Below are 23,354 nucleotides of genomic sequence, written 5' to 3' on the forward strand. Positions count from 1 at the left end.
AGAGAGCCGGTCACCCCACGGCTGGCCCATGTCGGGCCCAGTGGGGTGACATGCAGAGCCCAGGACCCCAGGTCGCCTAACACCACTGCAGAAACCTGGCTCCCACTTTACACAGATTTCTTAAATAGAAGCTACGAAGCCTGTCCTGAGCCGCAATGGGGTAAAGCAGAGCAGCAATCACTGTTCATTTATATGGAAAAACTGCTGAGCATTTCCAGACGCCCCAGAAACCTGAGGCTCTTCTGATACCTAGAACACATCTTGCTAACAGGTGCACAGACGTTCACAGACACAAATGTGTCCAAACCAGGAGCTCTGCAGGGAAGTTCCTGCTTTAGGAATCTCATGATGGATTTTCAGCACACAACTGTGTTACGTGGTATCTATTACATTCTGATTGTTCAAGTGAACTTGATACAGCAAAACTTTTATTAAACCAACAACCACCCCCACACCAAATGCCTGTGACACAAATCCACACGCCCATCATGGTATCTAAGGGAAGTGAGACAGTGTGCAGAGGCTTTGAACCTGCCGCCTGCCAGCGTGCCGTTGTTGCCCACGTGACAAGTGTGGAAGCCAGTGCGAGAGGCCCACGCGTCATCCAGTCACCCACGAACGCCCGGACCCTGTTGCTTTAGGCCCTTGGGACACCCCACGAACAGAAGGGCGACATTCCACGGGGAGAGAAGAAACGCGCAGGACTCCTGGCCGGAGGTGGTGAACAACGCAGGGGCAGGGGCAGAAGCGGGGCTGCAGTGAGGAGGGCAGTGGCCTCGGGCCTCAGGGCTGCGGGCAGACTTACTGGCCGAGAGGCCCAAGCGTGGGAAGGTGAGGGGGACAGTGCAAGGGGGCGCGGAGCACCCTAGGGGACGAGGCCCGGGTTAGCGGGTTGTGAGAGTCCCAGGTCCGGGTGAGTTGGTTGTCGCGGAGATCAGGCCCAGGTTGTGGGGGTGGGGGGCAGCGCTTCCTTCCTGTTCTTTCTCTGTGGCTCCTGGGTCTGCGGTTTGGGGAAGAAGAGGCCTGCTTGGTCTCATACTGCTGCCCCGAAGGCATCCCTGCCACACCCACCAGGGGCACTCACGTCACTCTCAAACCAGGAGCTGGCACAGGGGGACTTTCGCAATGTCCACCACGTCAGCCGTCAGCCCCTGGGCTCCACGTCAGGGTGGGGTTGGCCTCTCCCTCTCTTTAAAGGGAACCTGGAAGCTTTGGTCTCCAGAGCTCTGGCTCTGTCCCTGCCCCTGCCCCTTCCTGCCTCTGCAACCAAGCCAAGGACTGGGGGACCCCGGGCAGCACGGCTGTGGCTCCTGAGAAAGCCTGAAGAAAGCCTGGCCGGAGCCAGAAGGGCTGTGCTGGGTGAGCCGAGAGCAGGGCACCGGCTTTGTTGCACCGAGCACCCTCGGTCCTGGGAGGCCCTCCGAGTGGACGGAGGATTCGGGGAGGGGGCAGTTTGCATTCTTCAGGGACCCCTGTGCTGCAGCCCCTGCCAAGATGCTCCCTGCGGAGAAGCCCACAGCCTCAGGTGCCCCCTCTCCCCCAGCCCATTCATCTACGTCAGGGCAGCCACCTGGGCAGGGCTGGGGAGAGCAGGGTTCTGGGTCAGAGACTGGCCAGGAAGGGGCGTGTGCATGCACCGGGCCTGCCAGGAGGCCTTTAGGTCTAGGACATGGTCAGTGACCCAGCCTGCTGCCCTGAAAGGCACCTTCAAGGTGCAGATCCTCTGCTCACCTGAAACCACTGGGGACCCTGCGGCTCAGAAAGAACACAGAGGAAGGCGCAGGTGTGGCGGCTGAAGGAACGGACAGAAGGCCCAGAGCCTGCCCGGAGCTGCGCCCTGGGCTCTTGGGGCAGGTCCGAAGCGACCACCTCGGCCCAAAGGCCTCCACCTCTGTTGTGCTGTCAATGGCTACTCCTCTCAACTCCCCTACGACCGGCTATCAGCAAACAGGCTCACGGGGTCACACACAGCTTTTCTACACAGCGAGCTCCTTCTGGACTTAAACTCTAGCAGGAGCAAGAGAAGAAAGGGTCCCCTTTTTCACCCTCTGTCTTTCTGGGAGAAGCGTCCATGTTGGCTGCGACGCCCCGCCGTATGCTGGGCACTCCCACACGTCCCCAGGGCAGGGCTCGCACTGCTCTTCTTTCCCAGAACGCAAGACTGAGGGTCAGAGAGGTGGAAGGTTGTCTGGGCTGTGCTGCTCTGAACAGCTGAGCTGGGATGAGGCCAGCCTGCCCCCAGAGCCTTCTCTTCCCATTCCCGACACCACGTGGGGGTTAAGGCTCTGGGCTGCAAGGGGAGGACGAGGCCTAAGGCCCTCGATCCCACCCTCGTTCTGGGAGACGGGAAGGTGGACACTGCTGAACACTGGAGATCAGGGAGCCTGGCTTTCGGGGCCCCTTCGTGAGGAAAGGTACATGTGGCTAAAATGCAAAGCTCTGAGTTGCTGGGCAGGGAACCTGGGCGCTCTTCCCAACCCTCCGATGCGGAGGGGCAGCCGGACTGCTAGGTGAGCGCCTGCCGGAACGTGAGCTCGGTCTCCTCCGGCGGGGGACGGTCCATCTGGCCATCTGGCATTTTGAGAACTAGTATGATGTGACCTAAACATTTTCTTTCCAACCCCTTTTCCCTATGAATAAAAGCTCTATTCACCACATAAGTTATAGTGAAAATCAGCAAAAATCTCGGGTCTCTTTCAAAGACAGTTCCCCATGGAGCGAATGCGGTCAGCCAGCCGTGCAGGGCGGCGCCTCCCAGGACACATGCCTGGCAGCCCTCACCAAGGGCGGTCTGTGTGGAGCCTGGCCTTGACCGTGACAGACGGGAAACTGAGGCTCACAGAGCGTCCAGCGGCAGGTCGGCATCTGACCAGGTCTGTCCTCCCTGCAAAGCTGCGGTCTGCTCAGCAGTGGGGGGGCCCTGCCCTGTTGGCCTGACTGGGCGGGGAAGGAACAGGCTGCAAAGATGCACACATCGCACAGTGGGGACCAACAAAGGGCCCCCGCTGGACCTCCCGCTTTAGAACAAAGGACAGCCGGTGTGCTGGCTGAGCAACGGACCCAGAACCTCCTGTTCTAACCCACATGGATACATCACCTCGTGTGGCAAAAGGGACTTTGCAGATGGGGTTCACACTTTTGATAAAGGAGGGTACCCCGGACACGCAGGTGGACCCGATGTGAACACAGGGTCCACAGGAGGCAGGTAGAACCTGGGGTGAGGCGGCCACAAGGCAAGGGCGCCGTGCCGCCAGACGCCAGAAGAAGGAAGCAGCAGGCTCCTGAGACGCAAGCAGCCGCACCCACACCCCAACTGTCACCCGCGAGACGGACTTCTGACTTCACGACTGTCAGAGAGTCGGCGTGTGCTGTTTTAAGCTCCTCCACTTCGGGATGGCTTGTTACAGCGACAGAGAACTCGCACAGCTGGCTAAGTCTGCACCGCAGAGGAAGGCACCCGGTCCAGCCACACCGAGAGCCGGGCCCCAACTTACCAGCTGCGCGCTGAACTCGGGGAGCATCACGCAGGTGGCCCCCACCCAGAGGGGACAGAGCAGCTTGTTGACCACACCGTGCACGTGGTGCAGCGGGAGGACGTGGAGGATCACGTCGTCTTTACTCCACGCCCACTTGTGGACCAGCCCCGTCACCTGTGGGAAGACAGCACAGCCTCAGACGGGAGGGAAGCCCCCAGGCCCGCGAGGGCCTCCCCAGCTGGGAAGCGGGGCGGGAGGCTCACACACAGGCGCCCAGCCCTTCACAGCATCTGAAGGGGACGGTGGCCACGTGCCTGGGTCTGTCGGCTCACTTGCAGGCCGCCACGTCCAAGAGCAGAGCAGGACATGGTGAAGGCTGTGATGCGAGCGTCCCAGGTCCTCCGCATGTGCTCTCGGTAGCTCTCCCCCGGGGCAGGCAGAGGCATGATTTCGACTCCATGGGCCCTGGGATTTGGGGCCCCTGAAGACTGCAGGCTGGAGTCTGATCGCCCACCCTGCTCTGGCCGCCTGACTCTGCCACCTCCCCCACCCCAGCTGACAGGTCACAGACCCGGAGCTGGGCTTCTGCCGCACCCTGAGCCTTGCGCGTGAAGCACCGTGCAACATGCCCGGTGGGATCTTCTGAAGATCACTAGTGAAGACGCCACCCACACGCCTCCGTGGCCGCTACGGGCAAACAAGCGACATACTCGCCCCTTACAGGTACCAGTCAACACACGGTCCCTCCACACAAAGAGTACGTCTTGCAGGAGACAGAGAACCTATCAATGGTGCCGTGCCTGCAGTCAGCCTGGACTCAGTTTACCCCGCCGTAGGGACCGAATGAGGCTGAGACTCAACGGCACTGACCTCCCAGCTCATCTTATTTTACTGCTCCCGGCGTACGAGAGTCTGGATCACATACACACACGACCTCAGAAGCCGGAACGGTATAAACGACAGTAAATAACGCAGCTGTGTGGGCGGTCGCCTGGGAAGGGCAACACAGACCACCCCAGAAGCCCCGGCACGGCGGCACGCGAGCACTCACCATGGCCCTGATGCTGTGGTGCGTGCTCAGGACGCCCTTGGGCCTCCCCGTGGTCCCACTGGTGTAGACGATCATGGCGCCTCGGTCTCTCCAGTTCCGCTCCCACACCCCGCACTCCCCAGGCTCCTCGGCCGCCGTACCATAGACCGTGGGCGGGAGAGGCAGCAGTGGGACCCCCAGCTTCCTGACCACCGGACGCAGGAGCTCCACGTACTCCTGGCCGGCGAGGACCACAGAGCTCCGGGAGTCCTGGATGAAATACTCCAGCTCGGCCTGGGGGTGCTTCCTGTAAAGGGGGACAGCAATGCCTCCACTCATCCAAGAGGCCCACTGCGCGACCACGTAGGAGACGTCGTTGGAGCACAGGAAGGAGACCCTCTCCTCCTGCAGGTCCCCGCCAGCACGCTCGAGGAGCCGGCACACCTCCCGGGACAGGCGGAGGCTGTGGTAGTACAGGTCCTTGTACGTGTGGCGGCCATGCTGGTCAACAAGAGCAATCCTGTCCCCAAAGGCCAGGGCGCGGGTGAACACAGGGGCGCTCCTGTCAGAACAGGCGGCTGGGGCGGTGTGCAGGGGGCTGCTTCCTCCGCATCTCAGGGGAGCCGGCCGGTGGGAGGCCACAGCACAGAGCAGGCGCCGGAAGGACATCACCGGCTGGGGCAGCATCCCGGACGCTCATCCAGCTCGACGTACCTGGGGCGGGGCGGAAGAGAGGGGAGCACCACAGTTACTGCCGCCGGTCGTCCCTCACACCTGCAGCAGCATGACAACACCAGCCAGATGGGGTCTGCCCGACTTCGTTCACACGGTAACCTCTCCAGGTAACTACACACAGTACGACCGCTTCCAGAGTCGCCGTCCAACATTCCAGCTTTTATTTACTCTCCGGAAAGGATTTCAAAAACATACAAGATTCTAAAACAACAGACTTGGTAAAACCAAGGAAAAGCAAATTCAGTGCCCTTAAATTCTGAATAATGGTTTTTAAAAATCTGAGCTGGAAAATCGCTGGCTAAGAGGGGAAAGCCCCGGGGCCGCTGAGCACCCATTGTGTCCACCCTCAGACAAAGCCTGGACGCTCCGGCATGCGCAGCCCAGACACTCGGGCCGCTTCTGCTCCACACACTTCCCACAGGGAGGGCGTTCGGGAATGGGGTGCATGCGGAGTCTCAAACAAAGTGCGTGTACGGGTGCCCGGAGTGTCAGTCTGGCATTCGGCTGAAACGTGACTCCTCCCCCTCCCCCTGCTACTATAACTACTGAAATATGGCCCCAGGTGGCCAGCAAGAAGGGAGAGCCTGCGGGAGGGGCTGTGGCCAGCCGGCGCCCGACTGCAATCTCCTGAGCGCCGAGCGAAGGGAGAGCCAGGCAGGGCCAGGCAGCCTCCCGCGGTGGGGCCGAGGCTCGGGCCTTGGAGGGCCGGTCCGGCTCTGTGCCCACGTCCTGCTCCAGGACAGCACCTCAAGGGGACAGCCGTGGGCGTCGGCACTCAGCAAGAATGGGTGCACACTCCCAAGACTGCTTCTGCAGGGACCGCTCAATTCCAGAGGTCAGGAGCCCGAAGGCTCCTTCCCGCAGCCAGGGCGGCCCGTAAGGTCGGTAGCAACCATTCGCTCTAGTTTCAAAGCCCTGGATTCACAGCTCCTTCAGGGGTCCCGCTTCCCCACCGTCGCCTCCAGCGCTCAGGGGTCCCTGTGCCTCCCTCCCTGGGCGCAGCCCCTGGCCTCCGCCCCTTGCTGGGCTCCGTGACTAGGAGCTGACGGGTGGACTCACTTGCTCCTCGGGGGTGTCTAACACCGACGACCGACGGTGACAACGCAGCTTGTACCTCCCAACCGCACCTTCAACCACCAGCTCAGTAAACAAGGAAACCACCTTTGACCCCACCTCACACAAAAGAAAACTCAAAGGTGCTCAGCCCCAAGTCACAGACAGAGCCCAGCCTGGGCCTTCCCTCCCCCAGCCAAGCACATCAGCGACCGCAGCCACGCCACCTCATGACTGCATGCCCGCCGTTCCCACAGGTGCCAGGCACGGGGACCCCCCAGGGCACCTCTGAATGCCAGCGGCTGATGGGACGCCTGCCAGCCAACAACACGGCAAAACAGAAGCTCTAAGTCTTGTCCCCTTTCTGCCAGGCCCAGCAGAACAGAGACGCTCAGGAAGGACCCGGGCAGGGGGGCGGGGGCCAGGAACCCCTGCTGCCTCCCTCCTGCTCGGTCTCCCGCGCCCTCCCCCTGCTCCGCACGCTCTCCCGACAGATCCACACTTTCCTCTCAGTAACTTGCTACAGGGGAAGCTAATGTGTTGTTTGTGATACGCACTGAACAGTTTTGTTCTCCGTTCTTAATTCAAGAACAGATTACACACAACACTTCGTAATTACCTAGCAAAACAAACAAGCTGCACGGCAGCGGGAAGACGCCGGGACGGGCTCCGCCTTGAACGCGACGCCTTAGCGCGCTGGTTCCGGGGCAGCCGGGGCTCGGCACGGCCTCCCTGCAGGCCAGCGGGGGTCAGGCTCCGGCGCCGGCCACACGGGTGCAGACCCGCAGGCCTCCCAGGACGCTCTCAGCTGCAGCTGCTTGCTCTGAGGTCCTGTGCGAATATTCCTCAATGCTCCACCGCCTCCAGCGAACAGTCGGGTCTCACAGGCACTAGACCCACGGTATTTCCAGATGAAAGAGGCAGTCACCAAGAGCCGCGATGTCCTACAACTTCTCTGTGTCCTTGTCCTGACCTCTCCACAGGGTTCAGAGGTGGATTCGGGCTGGTTCCACACCTCTGGACTTCAGTTACCATAAAGAAACCTGACACATGGCAAGGAAACAGTAAATGGGATAAGCACAGCCAGACATGCCAGTTTCAGAAAGAATGTGAGTTCTGAAGGGCAAACCAGCGCAGCCGTGACACCTTTCCTGTCCTCACTTCTCGAAGACCCTTCTGTTTGCTCTACAGGCAGCGGGGAAAACAAAACAGAGAGAGCCGGCAAACAGAAAACCTGCTACAGGGCATTTCTGGCCAGGTTCTTGCTGGGGAGAGCGCTCGCTGGAGGGGACAGCATTCTCTGGGGTGCTACGGAACAGGGCACCCGGGTACCCGGACACGGCTGCTGCTTCCGAGAGGCATGAGGGGCAGTGCCAGGCCTGCAGCCGCAGAAATCGATGGCACTCTCCTTTCATCCATGCCCACGTCCACGTCCACCCTACGAGGGGCCTCCTCTCCTGCCTCCCTCGCCGGGAGAGGGGAGTGTGCTGCCTGCTTCTCCCAGGGCCCCAGGAGCAGCACTGCCCTGTGCCAGACAGTGGCGGTGGGAAGCTGGAGCCCGAGCACTCGCCACACAAAACTGGAAACCTGGGCTGACCCTACCTTCCTCCCTTGTCGGGCCTCGACAGAGTCCATAAGCAGGGCTGGGGGTGGACACCGCGAGAGGCAGTCATAGCAACAACCCCTAGGGAACCCAAGAGGGGACGTCACCTCCCCGACACCATAAAATAACAGGAGAAGCAGTGATCCAAGCCCAGGCCTGGCTGGTCCCCCCCCACCCCCATTCTGCCGTAGGACAAGCAGTGAGGAGCGTCAACGAAGGGGAGCTGCCCGGAGAGGCTGACATCTGAGTCAACTCAACAAGCCTTGGCAGCCACAACCCAGGCTGCCCCCAGGACCTGGGGGTAGCCCCTCTGGCTAGGCGGGCCCCGGGGCATCAACTCAGCCCTCCAAAAGGATAATTCACTGTCACTTACAAGATGAGACAAAAAACCCCCAGAAAATACAAGCCCTTTGTTCCCATGATTTTCTCTTTAAAACGTATCCTCAGAGGGGCGCCTGGGTAGCGCAGTCGTTAGGCGTCTGCCTTCGGCTCAGGGCGTGATCCCGGCATTCCGGGATCGAGTCCCACATCGGGCTCCTCCGCTGGGAGCCTGCTTCTTCCTCTCCCACTCCCCCTGGTTGTGTTCCCTCTCTTGCTGGCTGTCTGTCTCTGTGAAATAAATAAATAAATAATCTTAAAAAAAAAAAAGTATCCTCAGAAAACAATCAGAGATGCTCAGAAGGGTTGTTCACAGCAGCGTTATTTATGATACTGAAAACTAGGTCTAACCCAAAGGGTCCAGAAGGGGTCCGAGGAGGTCAGGGTATGCTGGGATGCCCAGCCGGGGAGGGCACGTGGCATCCTACAAGACCACCAAGGAAGCACGTGAAGGTAAACACCCAGGCGCTGCTGAGGGTACAGGGATGCAGGCGATTCCTGTCTTCTTAGCACTTCCCAATTTTCTCCAATTTTTTTTTAAGATTTTTTAAATTTATTTATTCGACAGAGATAGAAACAGCCAGCAAGAGAGGGAACACATGCAGGGGGAGTGGGAGAGGAAGAAGCAGGCTCATATCAGAGGAGCCTGATGTGGGGCTTGATCCCACAATGCCGGGATCACGCCCTGAGCCGAAGGCAGACACTTAACCGTTGTGCCACCCAGGCGCCCCAATTTTCTCCAATTTTTCTGAAATGAGCGTGTATAACTTCTATAATCAGACTTTTAAAAAGCCTAATAAATATCATTTTTTTTTTAACTGGAGATGCTTGAACTTCAGTATTAGTATTTTCTTCTACACAAAAAAGACGAAAGCATAAAAAAATTGTGTTCTGGACGGTGGAGCTACAGGTGTTTGTAACTGTGTAGCCCTCCGATTCGTCCAATGATAGAAGCAAACAGCAAGGAGGGAAGAGCATTCTTCTCTGGGTTAGAACGCCTGTTCAGAGACAGTTCGCGCGGACGGTGACATCGTCACTCCCGCTGCACGGACAGCACGCACACGCAGCGGCAGCGCGTTTGGGGCCACCAGCCCGAGGGTCAGGCGGGGCGCTGGAGGCTGCAGGCACGCCTCCTTGGGAGGCGCAGCGGGGCTGCCGCTGTCTGAGAGGAGCCGCTGAGCCAATGCTGGGGAAGGAAGGAGACGCGGGGCACGTGCACCTGGGCTCACAGTGGGTAGGTCTAGAAGCAGATGCCCAGAAGAGGCCCTCCCACTGCCCACCGGGGGCCTCACAACAAAAATAACTTTCAGTTTGCATAAATACGGCCAGAGTCCCCTCCAGAGAGGCCGTACTAATTTATTCTTCTACCAAACACGTGGGAGCCTGGGGCCATCCCTTCAAAACAGCTTTATGCCACTCAGGTATGTGACCCTGAAACCATTCTCTCCTAAGCAGAACAGAGCTAAAATCTTCCAGGTCAGGGGATCAGGGCCCTGCCTTGAACAAGCAAACATCCATCTATCGGTGGGCAGATCACTGTGTCTCCCTCCTGAACACCTCTAGGTCCAGAAAGACCCACAGACCCCTCAGGAAGAGGGCCCCACCTTCCGACCACAGGGCCTCCTTTGGTCGTGGGGTTCCCCTCGCCCCCAGCAGCACAGCCTGGAGGAACATGGCCACCAAGTACATGCAATTAGGCCACGGGTTTTCCCTGTCTCAGCTATCCAACTTCACAAAACTGCTCTCAACACACCAGCCGGCCGGGGATAAGCAGCGTCACCGTGCGGTGCTGTGACAGAGCGCGTCAGCCCCAAACCACAGAAACCTGCCTCTGGGGACTGGGCCAGCCCTCCTTCTCCCAGGGGGGGACACGCTGCTCTCAAGATTCCACAGGAGCCCGGCCAGAGACCACTGGGTATCGTGACCATCCAGACTCTCAGGCAGACCCACCAGAGCACGTGGGTCTCTCGGAAGCCTTGCCCAACACGGAGGGTGGGCACCTGTGGTCTCAGACTCAACACACACCTGGACGTCTGCTCCTCTCTTCCCAGTTTCTTCATGTGCATAAGCCTTTCCGTCGCCGACTGTAATAACAAGACTGCCACATGCCAGCGCAGGGACGGCCCTGCATGCACAGAAGGGGGGCCGATGGCTGCGCCATCCCTAGCACAGGGCTTGCCGGGGAGCCCAGCAACACAGATCACTTCCTAAGAATGATACTTGCATTCAAACGAAGGTGGCTGGTTTCAAAATGAATAAAATGGCACCTGATGGGCGACAGCAGCTGGACTCCCCCTCCCCCACAACCCGACTATAAAGATGAGCCCAGCACTTCCTGTGGTCTGCTGCCTCCGTGGACCGGTGCAAGGGGACCTTGTGCTCCTCGTACTGGAAGGCACTCATTTCAACACCACGCCTGCGGTTTCGGGGCTGTTTTCAAGGTTATATTTTTAAGTGACAGACATTCACATTGCATTTATGAACGCTACATTCAAATCTCAACGCCAAAGGGGACAGACACGTGCTGAAACCCATTAGGAAGTAAAACACCGTCTCAAATGGGCCATCTGGAGGGATGAAGCTTGCTACCCAGGTCCAGAGTTCACTCCACTGACGGAGTCAGCCTTGAAGAGGGCGCTGGGGCATGGGCCCTCTCCACCCAGGTCACCTCCCAGAGCCCCCCCCATGCCGGCTGGTAGCACTGCTGCTCCTGCGCCCCCCCCCCCCAAATATCTCCCCTCTGGGGGCTGTGCTTCCACAGCTCCCTACAGGACGGCTCTGACTTCTCACCCCTTCCCTTTCCGGCAGTCTTCAGCACCCTCCACACCCGGCTCACGGTCCCCCCTGCCCTCCAGAAGGTGGCTGCTCACAAGGCTTTCCAAGCACCTGTGCCTTTGTTGTCCCCCGTCCCCAGCCCTGCGGGCCGCAGGAAGGGGCCGGGCCCCCCACGTGCGCAGGGTCACCCCCCACTCGGGCGCACAGCGGGCGGGGATGCGGCCCGAGCAGAACAGAAATGACTTTATTGCAGACACGGCACGTGAAGCGCCCCGGGGACTGAGGGCGACCGACTGCCCGACCCCCGCCCGCGTCCGCACAGCCTCCCCCGGCGCCGCGTCGGGGGTCCGGCACGTGACACGGCACGTGACACAGGCCACCTGCGGCCACCGGGGCGGGCCGGGACGCGGAGCCCTGCGCGGGGACACCTGCGGGGCGCAGGGGGGCGGCGGGCTCTACCTCGGCTGGCGGGGCGCTCGCTCCTCCTCCTCCCGCGCGCGCTCCTCCTCCCGCGGCTCGACCGGCCGGTCCGGAACCGGAACCGCGGCTGCGCGCGCACCCCCGTCCGGCGCCAGAGCGCGTCCCCCGGCGCGTGCGGCTCGGGGGCGGCGGGTTCCGGGCGCGGAGGAGCCGGGTGTCGGCTTGGGCCTGGCTGCCTGGCCCGCCCGTCCCGCGTGGGGCCGCGCCGCGTCCGCACCGAGGCGGTTTCCAGCCGGAGGCCACAGTCCGCTCCGGCCGCGGTGCGGGCGGGCCTCCCGGGAGGACGGGGGACAGAAAGTCCGAGGGATGGAAAGGGCAGAGGAAGGACAGGGAGATGGGCCCAAACAGGAGGTCGTGTTCACAAATGAGCGCGGCTTCGGGGAGGGAGAGAGGAAATAAGAGACCGAGGGGAACCAGCAGGGCTGCGGCTGGCTTCTGGACGGAGGGCCGCAGAGGGCCGGGCTCCAGACCCGGGGAGGGCACCCTGATGAGGGAACAGGAGGCAAGCTGAGGACAAAGCAGAAACTGACACCCCGCACCCCCCCTACCCATTGGACATACGTGACATTCCTCAGGCACTCCTGGCTGCCCTAAAGGACAAAGAAATAGTTAACCTACAGACACCACAATCCTGCAAGACTTAAGTCTCCCTCGGTTTACAAATGTAGTAGCAGTTTACAAGAACGAAGCATTTCTACCAATAACCTAGCTTCCGGAAGGGAATGTAGATACAATTAAGTGTCCTTATGATCTGCAGCCTCCGGGAAGTTCCCAACTATCTTCACTTTCATGCCTTGCTAGAGGACAAAACCACCTTAACCTGACAATGGCAAGGCCTCCGTATCTTGTGAGTCTTCTTTAACATATGAAAGTATTTCCTCAACCTCCCTTTTTCCTGACCTCCCCCAAGCCCATGGTGTATAATCAGGCTTCCCTCTCAACCCCGGTGCAGCAGCTCTTTCTGCTCATGGGGTCCTGTCCCCGTGCTTTAATAAACCACCAATTTTGCACCAAAGACGCCTCAAGCAGTCTTTCTTGGTCATCGGCTCCGGACTCCACCCCACTGAACCTCACGTGTATTCCGTGTCCTCATCACCCTGACCCCGGGGAGGGCGCCTGGTTCGGGGAGGGCACCTGACCCAGGGGGGAGGGCTCCTAGTTCGGGGAGGGCTCCTGACCCGGGGAAGGTGCCTGGCCCGCAGCAGCTCAGTGGGCTGCAGGGTGGGCAGTGCAGCAGGGGGTAAACTGGGGGCCTGCTCAAGCCAGACCCGAACTACAGGCCGGGCAGCTCACTTGAGTGTTGGAGAGAGTCAGACACCTGACGCGGCCACGCCTGACCTGGGTCTCCCCTGTTATGTGCTGAATGTGTGTGTCCCCTAGAATTGTTAGGCTGGGACCTAACCCCCATGTGATGCTATCAGCAGCTGGACCTTTGGTAGGTGCTTAGACCTTGAGGGACCAACAGAGGCCCCAGGGAGCTCCCCCGCCCTCTGGCTGCGCAAGGACACAGCCAGACCATGAACCAGGAAACGGGTCCTCACCAGACATGGAGTCGGCTGGCGCCTTGGTCTCCAGCTTCCATCCTCCAGCGGACTGCGGGTTCAGTCGTACAGACTTCATTCTTCCTTCCCAGCTCACATCCAGTCCTGCTCCGTTCTCCTTCAAAATCCCTCAGGAGCCAGCCACCCCCCCTCGGGGGGGGCCCGGGAACCCTTACTTCACTCCAAATGACTGAGATAGCCCCCGCCCCCCGTGCTGCGGCTGCCTGTTTCCTGCGCAGCAGCCCAGAGGCCCAGTGGAAGCCCCAGTCCGATCCCGGCTTCCCCGCTGACCTGCTCCCACTCCTCCTGGGGACCCCCACCTGACAGGTGGGAGCGGCCATTCCCAGGAAGATGGAACCAGCAGATGATGTGGTGCGTGTGCTCCTTTGAGAGGAGATCCGAACAACTGAGGGAGAGCTTGGGGGTAGAAGAGGGACAATCGCATAGAAATGGGATCAGGAGAAAGGGTGACGATTCACACGATTCACACGGAGAACGGGAAGATGCGCCCCCAAGGCAGAGAGATCACATTCTAGAAGGCCGCTCCCCACAGCACTTATGTGCTCGCGGAAACATTTACAAGGTACACGCTCCCTGCAAACGTTGGTGTTGACCTAACCAAGTCTATGGCCCAGTCTCCGCGGGAGGGAGGGGGTGCAGGAAGGCGTGGCGGGAGGGCCGGGTGTGCAGGGAGAGACTGAGCGCAGAGTGTCCACCGCAGGAGTAGACCACGTGGCAGGGACGCCCATGGAGGCTGTGCAGGCACGAGGAGGGAAGCAACGTCGCCTTTCTGAGCAGAAAGGGGAGGGTGTCCGGCAAACTGTGTGTAACCGTGATAAACAGACTATAGGATTTTCGAAGGGGGAGGGGATTAGGAAGCACCTCCCGTAAACTTCACGACTCCTCCGAGCCCCTGGGAGCCCCTGCCCAGCACTGCCGTGGTGCCTGTGTTCTTGCCCTGGCCCCCAAACACACCAAGAGGACCCCCAGCGCGGGTTTCCACCAGGCCCTCAGTGCTTCCACGGCCTCCCCTCGGCCTCGTGGCAGTTCGCCAGACGGCTGGGTGGGTGTCTGCCGATGCCTGCCTGACCCCAGGCGTATTCCAGACACAGAGACTCAGAGCCCCGCCCCCCTGCAGCTCACCGGCTCGAGCTCGGCCCTGGGGCGGGTGCAGTGGGGGGAGTGAGTGGGGGGCACACGGACACATGAACAAGGCATATGCCGTGTGAGGAGATGGACTGAGCGTGTCCCCCCAGAGCTCATAGGCTGAAACTGTGCCCCTTACGTTAAGAAGTGGGGTCTTCCCAAGGAGTCAGGATAGATGAGGGCGCGAGGCAGACCCCTGGTGAGTCCTGGGAGAGCTTGCCTCCTCTGCCCTCTGTGGCCGGGACACCGGCCCTCAGCAGACGCCGGGCCTGCTGGTGCCCTGCTGTTGGACTTGGGTCCTGCGGGACTGCGAGAGCCAGTGGTTGCGTATCAGGCCCCCCATTCGGTGGCATTTTGTTCGCGCCGCCCCCGCTGGCTGAGGCCGACGGTCAGCGCTCTGAAGCAGAATCAGGCCTGGCAAGGCGACCGCGGAGGCTTTCAGACACGGAGGCCCCGGGCCGCCCTGAGGGGGTGCTTCCAGGCAGGGGTCCGTGGGCGGCGAGGCAGGGGGCTGTAGGACCGTCCGGCAAAGGGCTGCGCCGAACCTGCCTCGCCGACGAGGAGGCAGGCTCAGGGAAGTCACGGCACCTGTCCGCGCTCGCTCCTACCATGTGGTGGAGCTGGGATTTTGAACCCAGGACCCGCGTCCGGCCCGCCTGCTGCGTGCCTCCCACCCTGTCGTGGCTGTGAGGCGGACCAACAACCTCCACAAAGAACGAGTCCTCTCCGGCAGCCGTGTCCTCGGAGACGCTCACGGCCCTCTCCTGCCGACTGCCACAGACCGGGAAACATCTCGATGTCCCGCGCAGGCCTGGCGAATTAGGGGAGCGGAGTCACGAGACACTGTGTCGTCCCGAAAAGGGTAAGAGGGAAGCCATACAGAATCCTAGAATTGCTTCCAATAATCTACGGTTCAATAAAAATAGCGTGAAAGTACTTTTTCAGGGCACCTGGGGGGCTCAGTCGGTGAAGCATCTGCCTTCGGCTCAGGTCATGATGTCAGGGTCCTGGGGTCGAGCCCCACATCGGGCTCCCTGCTCAGCAGAGCCTGCTTCTCCCTCTCCTTCTGCTGCTCCCCCTGCTTGTGCTCTCTCTCTGTCATATAAATAAATAAAATCTTTTTTTTTTTTTAAGTACTTTCTGGGGCACCTGGGTGGCTCACTCAGTTGGGCATCCAACTCTTGATTTTGGCTCAGGTCGCGATCTCAGGGTCGTGAGATCGAGACCCACGTTAGGCTCCGTGCTCAGTGCAGAGTCTGCTTGACATTCTCTCTCTCTCTCTGCCCCTCCTCCTGCTCCTTCTCTCTCTCTCTTTCTCTCTCTCTCAAATAAATAAAATCTTTTAAAAAATAAAAAAGTACTTTCTTAAATCCTACCATTTAAAAAGTAGAACACAAAATTGCACGTGTGGTCGGAATTCCCACCGTGTGTGTGGACGGAGCATACAGGACAGCGTGAGAAATGGCAGCAGCCGTCTTCTGAAGGGGTGAGCTCCTGCAGGGCCCCCCCACACCACCCAGTGAGCCCACACAGGCTCCCCGCACCTTTGAACAGGTGCTGAGTCCTACAGCTGGCAGACTCATGTCAGCCTGGGGGAGGAGAGCCCCTCACCTCTCCTGGAGCCCCCCAGATGGGGGTCCCACCCATTCCATACCTGATCTGATCCTGGGAGGAGGGGTGCCCTCGGGAGGGAGTTCTCGGGTGGGCAGGCCTCCACGGGGCTGTGTGGCGCTGGCCTGCCCAGGCTGTTCCTGCGTCTGACAGGGAGCCCCCATGAACATAAGGGGGTGCTGTGGGTGTCTGGAGCCTCTTGTCTTCAGAACAGTAAGGGCGGCCCACCTCCGTTCCCGGTGGACTCCTGCCAGGAGGACCTCGGGGCCAGGGCACTCACAGCTGCTCCTAAACACTGACCGCTGTCGCTGGTCATTCGCGTCCTGTCAGCAGCCCCTCCATGGACGCCCCAGAGCGGGTGCTCTGGAGGGGGATCTTGGAGTTAACGGGGTGGCTCCTCTGAAAGCAGACTGGAGTGGTTGTGGCCTCTGCGTGGGGCGAGTGGCACCCCAACACTGTGGGCAGAATCAGGTGCAGCCCAGCCTCACCCTGAGGCCCCTGTCCACTCCCAACCCCCAGCCCTTCCCAGAGGAAACCGTTCCAGTTCCAGCCAGAGTACCTGGGAATGGGAGGAGAGGCAGGGTAGGAATCACGCCCACCTTCCCCTTGATTGTATTCACAACCCCAGCTTAATGAGCCCAAACTCCTGGGGGCGCTTGGGTCACACCTTTTCACTTGATTAGAGCAAAACACAAATTGGGTAGGCAGCTGTTTCCACGGAAAGGGAACACATTCCCTTCCTGCTGTCGGCTCTCACACGGCTGAACAGGGAGCCGGTGTCGGCCGAGCAGGGGCTCGGTGGCCCTGGATGCATGTACAGGGACGGGCTAGTCAGCAGTGGCTGGGGGGCCTGTTGGGATCCTGCCCACAGCCACCAGCCTCCTGGTACTGTGCCCACGTGTGTCCCATCCCAAGTGATAGGGCTGGCCCGTGCCAGTACTAGGTTTGGAAGAATGGCTGTGTGTAGCTTCTGGGCCAGGGCACATGAGGCGTTAAGATTCTGCCCTGCTCGCTGTCAGCCCCTGGCCGCCACGTTGCAGGACGCTCAGCAGCCCTGTGGGCAGGCCCGTGTGAGAGGCACTGGGGCCTGCTACTCACAGCCACGTGAGCCGCCACCTGGGAAGCAGCTCCTCCAGCCCCGGGCGGGCCTCTGGACGAGCCGGCTGCCCCTGCCGACCTTCCAGCACACCCTCGGGGAGCCCGGAGCCCGCCCACCCCATGGAGCCACATCTTTTTTTTTTTTTTTTTTTAAGATTTTTTATATTTATTTGACAGAGACAGCCAGCGAGAGAGGGAACACAAGCAGGGACAGAGGAAGAGGAAGAGGCAGACTCCCGGCTGAGCAGGGAGCCCGATGCGGGGCTTGATCCCAGGGCTCTGGGATCATGACCTGAGCCAAAGGCAGACGCTTAATGACTGGGCCACCCAGGCGCCTCCGGCAGAGCCACTTCTGGACTGCTGAGCTTGGATATCATGTGAGATAATAAACTTTTGTGATTTTAAGCCCCTAAGTTCAGGGGTCATCTGAACACAGCAATAAAGAATGGACACACTGCCCTGATCAGTTCCAGCTACGTGACGTTTGGCAGATTAACCTCTGAGTCTCTTTCTACCTGAGATAAGAACACCTACTTCCATCCTGGGGCCTGGCCCGGGCCTCTATCCTGGTTGTCTCTGCTGTTCTCTGCTGGAGTGATTGTGGAATTCAGGTCACTCTGAGCTCAACACCCCATTTCCAGATCCAGAGCAAGTTCTTGGAAGATGTCAGCCACATTCCATCCAGGTTTACCCCGGGCAGTCTCGGGGGAGCCAGGAGACCCTGGGCCCCATCTCAGCACCTGCCTGGCTCCCGGCTTTCCAGCAGGCGTGGGCTGTTTTAGTGGCCAGAAGCAGTTATCAGAGGCCGGCGGGTGGAGGGGCCACCCCGCACTGGGCTACTGGCCATTGGCAAGGAGCCTGGGGCTTTCTTAGCCTGTTCCGCCCTTGCTGGGCTCCCCACAAAGCCTGTTGCCTGGAACGCTTCTCCCTTCCTCGTGTTTTTCATTTCAGGACTCCCGGAGCACAGGTACGCTGGCAAGAGGGGCATCTGACTTCGTAAAATGGACAGCTGAGCAGTCTCTGTCCCGAGCCTCAGGCCGATCCAGAGTGGATTCGGTGCCAGCCAGCCTGCGGCAAAAACGCCCTGTGCTTATACTCTCCCTGCCGCCCACTGGCCCCTCTGTGCCTCAGTCCCCCTTCCCCAAGTGCAGGATGTGGGACTGGATGGTCCTGTGCCCTCCCAAGGCCCCGCCTGTGCAAGACTCTATCCCGTCCCTCCGGAACCTCTGCCCCTGGATCCCTGCACTCGGGAGAGAGTATAGGGGCCAGCCACCCCCCAGCACCCTTTGTCGCCGTAGCCACAGGGTCAGGCCGGTCCTTGGCCCAATACAATGGCATCCACAGAGGCTGCATGCAGACAGCTGGGCCCTCGGTGAACAGGACAAGGTGGCAATGATACAGTGATAACAGTGACATGGGCAGTACATCGAGCCCTCACCCTGGGTCAGCACGGGCCATGTGACTCCACAGAATCATCCCCGGTGGACTTCTCAAGTCCACAGAAGGGCCGTGACCTCCCTCCTTTTACAGTCAAGGAGAGTGGAGCAGGGAGAACACTGGAGTGGGCAGTGGGCAGATGCTCCTTGTATGGCAGACGCGAAGGCAACACCGCATTACAGTCAGACCCCTGATGCTGAGTCCTTGCTCTACCAGACTGGCTGTGTAGCTGCGAGCAAGTTATTTATTCTCTCATCGTGCCTCACGGTCCTCATCTGTAATTGGAGATGATCAGTAGCTAACTGTGAGCATTAAATGAGTTAATATGCACAAATTGCTGCCAGCCATGGAGTAGGGGCTGTGTTAGATATCACCACTACCACCATCACCACCATCACCACTATCACCACCACCACCGTCATCACCACCATCACCACCATCACCGTCATCACCACCATCACCACCATCACCACCATCACCACCACCATCTTCCCCATCACCGTCACCACCACCATCTTCCCCATCACCGTCACCACCACCATCTTCCCCATCACCGTCACCACCACCATCTTCCCCATCACCGTCACCACCACCATCTTCCCCATCCCCGTCATCACCACCATCACCACCATCACCACCATCACCACCATCAACACCACCATCACCACCATCACCGTCATCACTGTCATCACCACCATCACCACCATCACCGTCACCACCACCATCTTCACCATCACCGTCATCACCACATCACCACCATCACCATCACCACCATCACCACCACCATCACCACCAACACCACCACCACCATCACCACCATCACCACCATCACCGTCATCACCACCACCATCAACACCACCACCACCACCAACACCACCACCACCACCATCACCACCATCACCGTCATCACCACCATCACCACCATCACTGTCACCACCACCATCTCCACCATCACCACCATCACCGCCATCACCGTCATCACCACCATCACCACCACCATCAACACCACCACCACCACCACCATCAACACCACCACCACCACCATCACCACCATCACCACCATCACCGTCATCACCGCCATCACCACCATCACCACCATCACCATCACCATCACCACCGTTTTATCAGTTGACTGTCAGTTCTCTTCCACACTAGCTGCATGGCCTTGGGTGAACTGCTGAACCTCTCAGTACCTCAGCTTCCTCTCCTGGAAGTGGAGGTAACAATACCTTGACTCCCAGAGGCCTGTGAGGATTAAAGTGCTAACCTGTGCCCATGATGTAACAGTGCACATTGGGTTGGTGCTCTCTCTTGCCAGGCATGGGCATAATGTCTCCTCATTTCATCTCAGGGACTTAGGAGTCACCTACTTTACAGAGGGGAAAACTAAATTAGGGAGCATAGGGTCCTGCCAAGGCCTTAGGGTCAGTGGGTGGTGGAGCTGAGAGAACCACCTGGGAGTGACCAGAGCTGGCCTCTGTTCACATCCCTTCCCTAACCTTCTCCTGAGTCATTCCCTGTGAGCTTGCCAACAACAGGTGTACTGGCAGGGCTGGTCTGCCTGGTGCCTGGGCATCCCCGGGCTCCCCCGGGCTACTCAAGGGTAGCAGCCGGGGCTGAGAGCCTCTGCACGAGCTCAGTGTTGGCACTGGGACCACCCAGACCCTCTCTGTGACCACTCAGTGATCGCCCATGACGGGCTGGCACTTTGGGCTGTGTGGCAGCTGGCAATTCCTGGATGGGCCTCCAGCTCTGCATGGGGAGACAAGGGGCAGGGCTGACACAGTGAGGCCCAGCTCCTCTGGCCAACACACTTGGCAAACCAGAGCCACAGCTGTGGGGCAGTGCTGAGCGCCTGTGCTTGGGCCCAGGCTGCCTGCCCCATGTCTGCCCATTGCTTGGCCACACGCGGCCCTTTCAGGAACTGTGGCACTGGAGACACGCGCTGGATGGCAGCCCTCCACGGTGGCTACAGCTCCAGGGCCTGGTGCTGCTGCGGCATCATCGGCATGGTCTGGTTCGCCCCGAGGGCTCCCCCAGTGGCTGTCCTCTCCCCAACCCCTCATCTTGCTTTAGCCACAGGGATCATGAGGACACCCTCCTCCCAAAAGCCAGACAAGATTCTGGCCCCAGGGCAGGTCTGTCCAGAACATGGGGCAGGTGTCTCACGCTGCTCTGCAGGTGTTTGCTGATGCTGGTGGTGAGGTGGCTGGGGTGCCCATTTGCACCTGCGACAGAGGGAGGGTCTCCACAGAGAGCAAGGTCAGGCCTGAGCTGCACATGCGGTCAAACCCGGCTGTAGAGGCAATTCTTTTGGCCAGCACAACGATCACATTTTTTAAACAGATTGTTTGTTTGTTTATTTATTTATTTATTTATTTATTTATTTATTTATTTTTGCAAGGGGGCGGGGAGGGAGAGAGCACGAGCAAGGGGAGGGGCAGAGGCAGAGGGAGAAGCAGACTCCCGGCTGAGCAAGAAGCCTGATGCAGGACTTGATCCCAAGACCCCAGGACCACGACCTGAGCCGACGGCAGACACGTCACTGACTGAGCCACGCAGGTGTCCAATGATGAGATTTTTGAATTTGATTCTCTTTGGCTAAGGTGTGACTTCCCGTCCCCCTACCCCACTTTCCTCCTTGGTCTGCACCTGCTGTATTCCTCCTTCCCAGTCCCTGCTCCTTGTCCTTGGCTGGCAAATACGGGGACAGTGGCCAGGGGTGAGGGATGGGCTGGCCTCCCGTCACCTACCTCTTCCCTACCCAGGTAATCCCACAAGACATGACAAGCACCTCAAGATGCAGCAACACAGTTCCACGAAAAGGACACCTGTCAGTGGTCACAGGTGTGGTTGTGTAAGCGCCACAGGGGGTGAGCAGGGTGAGGGGCTCCCCACGTCAGGAGCTGTGGCTGTGAGCTGTCGGGTAATTCCGAAGTTCAGACCAGCAGGGACGTCCCCACAAAACCCTGACATGGGGGACCAGCTCCAAGCCCATCCAGCCAGGCTCTGAGTGACCGAGAGGTGACCAGCAACCAGTGACCAGGCAGGGGTCGTCCCAGGAGCTCCCACCTGCTCTTGGGGCCTCAGTTTCCCTTATGTTGAAATACAGGGTTGGATGAAATCCATGGTTTACATGTTCAGCACATATATCTCCGAACCATCGTTCCTCCGGAAGAAATGTTTTTACCTGGAAGCCTAACATTCACTTGCTCCGAAGAATACTCCCCAGGGATATGTGACCTGGGCAATTGGAGTTGCTGGGAGTAGGGGCAGGGGGTGGGGTTTTGCTCTGCCACCCTGAAAGGCAGCCTCCGAGAGGCCCACAGAACCCTGGTTCTCTAGGGAACCTAGTTAGAGAATGTCTGGACCGGCCGCGCAGCAGACCTTCCCAGCCTGACCCAGAGTGAGTGACGGCTGGAGCTCCTCCGGGGGCTGGGGGCTGAATGGGCAAGGCTCCTGGGGTTTGCGCTTGGTCAACGCTCCAGTGGTACGGTATGGAAACACCACACCCTTTTAAACGGGTGGGCCCTCACCCCACAGACCGTGTGGCTGGTCCTGGCCCTGGGCCTGCTTCCCCCTGCAGGCGGCCTGCGTAGGGGCCGGGGACACGGAAGCCACGTGCGCAGGCGCCCTGGAGATCCGGCTGCAGAGTCGCCTCCTGCCGGGAGCGGTGGCCGGCCGCGCGTGGGCCGGATGGGGCCTTTTTCTCACAGCCCCGGGGGCCCAGCCCTTCAGGACCCACTGATGAGGGCACCCAGGTCTACGCAGGTGCCTGGGCCGAAGATCGGCCTCTGCGCCACCCCCGAAAAACCCACCTGGTGGCCCCCACCACCTGCACACCCGCAATTTCACTTCCCGGTCCCGGGGGTGGGGGCAGAACATCCCTGCGCCCACGCACGGCACCGCGGCCCGGCCGGCACAGCTGGGACCACCCCTCTGGGCTACGGCCAGAGCACAGGGTACCCTCCCCGGGGCAAGGACGGCGGCAAAGTCAGGGCAGCAGCGTGAGCGGTGCTGGGACACCACCCCCACCCACCTCCCCGGCCACTGGTCAGGGTCAGTGTGTGATGAGCAAAGCAAGTGGCTCTGCTGAGCATGCCCTCGAGTTCACAGAAATTTCTAGAAGCAGGGCAGAGCGACCTGGGTTGAGGCTGAGCCTTCTCACAGGCTGTGGTCCTGGCCATTCTCGGGGCGATTCCTGCAAACTCCCGCAGCCTCAGGCCTTCCTGGGCTCTGGAAGGAGGGCTGCAGAGGCCAGAGGGAAAACCCTTTCATGGGATGCAAGGCCTGGTCCTAGTCGGGTGTGGCCTCGGATCTGCGGGGGGACCACGGACAAGCCCTCACCCTCTCTGGGTTGCTAGGGGTGCTTCTGGCTTGGGACGATGCACCGAGGGCAGCAGGGGGCCGGCTCCCCGCAGGCTGGTTGCCTTGGTCCTGTAGTCACCAGGGGCAGTGCTGGGATGTTCCCACAGCCTCAGGGACACTCTGAGAGCTGAGCGTCTACCCAGAGGTCAACGTGCTCACGCCTTGGTACCCCAGACCTGCAGAGTGGTGGGCCGGCCCTGGACCCTGGCGGCATCTTGCATTTGCTCTACAGGCAAAGGGGTGCGTCTGACCGGGCTCTGAATGGCCGTCCATCTTAGGGTTAACAGTCGTGTTGGTCACGCTAGAAGCATGGTGCACACGCCAGGAGGTTTGTGATGCTTTCAAGGTCACACGTAGTAGGCACAGAGAAGATCCCCACCGGATAAACATTTTCTCCTTGAGTCACCACAGCCCTCCCCACAGGGAGCCCGCTTGTGGGGCGGAGAGGGGAGAACCTCCGCACCCCTGGCTGTGCGGGACAGGAAGGAATGGGAACCAGCATGGGCTCCTTCTCAGCTGCACCAGCTGTGTTAGAGACCTCCACTCCCAGCTTCAGGGAGAAACAGGTGCAGCCAGTGGGCAGCAGCTCACGGGCTCCATCACCACCAGCCCAGCTGAGCCCC

At 60.0% G+C, this 23,354-nt stretch overlaps 1 protein-coding gene across 3 annotated transcripts in view; it reads right to left on the reverse strand.

Annotated features, from left to right (window-relative positions):
• The window catches only part of ACSF3 (acyl-CoA synthetase family member 3), a 53,525-nt gene extending 41,938 nt beyond the window's left edge, over window positions 1–11,587 (reverse strand). For 2 of the 3 annotated variants that reach the window (XM_040633162.1, XM_040633160.1), the window contains exons 1-4: window positions 11,510–11,561; window positions 6,914–7,337; window positions 4,528–5,220; window positions 3,495–3,650 (exon numbers count right to left, since the gene is read on the reverse strand). In XM_040633162.1, coding sequence (XP_040489096.1) covers window positions 3,495–3,650; window positions 4,528–5,193 — 822 coding nt within the window. In that variant the 5' untranslated portion in view covers window positions 5,194–5,220; window positions 6,914–7,337; window positions 11,510–11,561. Of the gene's footprint in view, window positions 1–3,494; window positions 3,651–4,527; window positions 5,221–6,913; window positions 7,338–11,509 lie in introns of all 3 variants that reach the window. The other variant, XM_040633161.1, reaches the window with a different exon arrangement.
• Between the last annotated feature and the right edge of the window lie 11,767 nt (window positions 11,588–23,354).

Source organism: Ursus maritimus, unplaced genomic scaffold (genome assembly GCF_017311325.1).
Source record: "Ursus maritimus isolate PB19 unplaced genomic scaffold, ASM1731132v1 scaffold_19, whole genome shotgun sequence".
In the NCBI taxonomy this organism is placed as follows: Eukaryota; Metazoa; Chordata; class Mammalia; order Carnivora; family Ursidae; genus Ursus; species Ursus maritimus.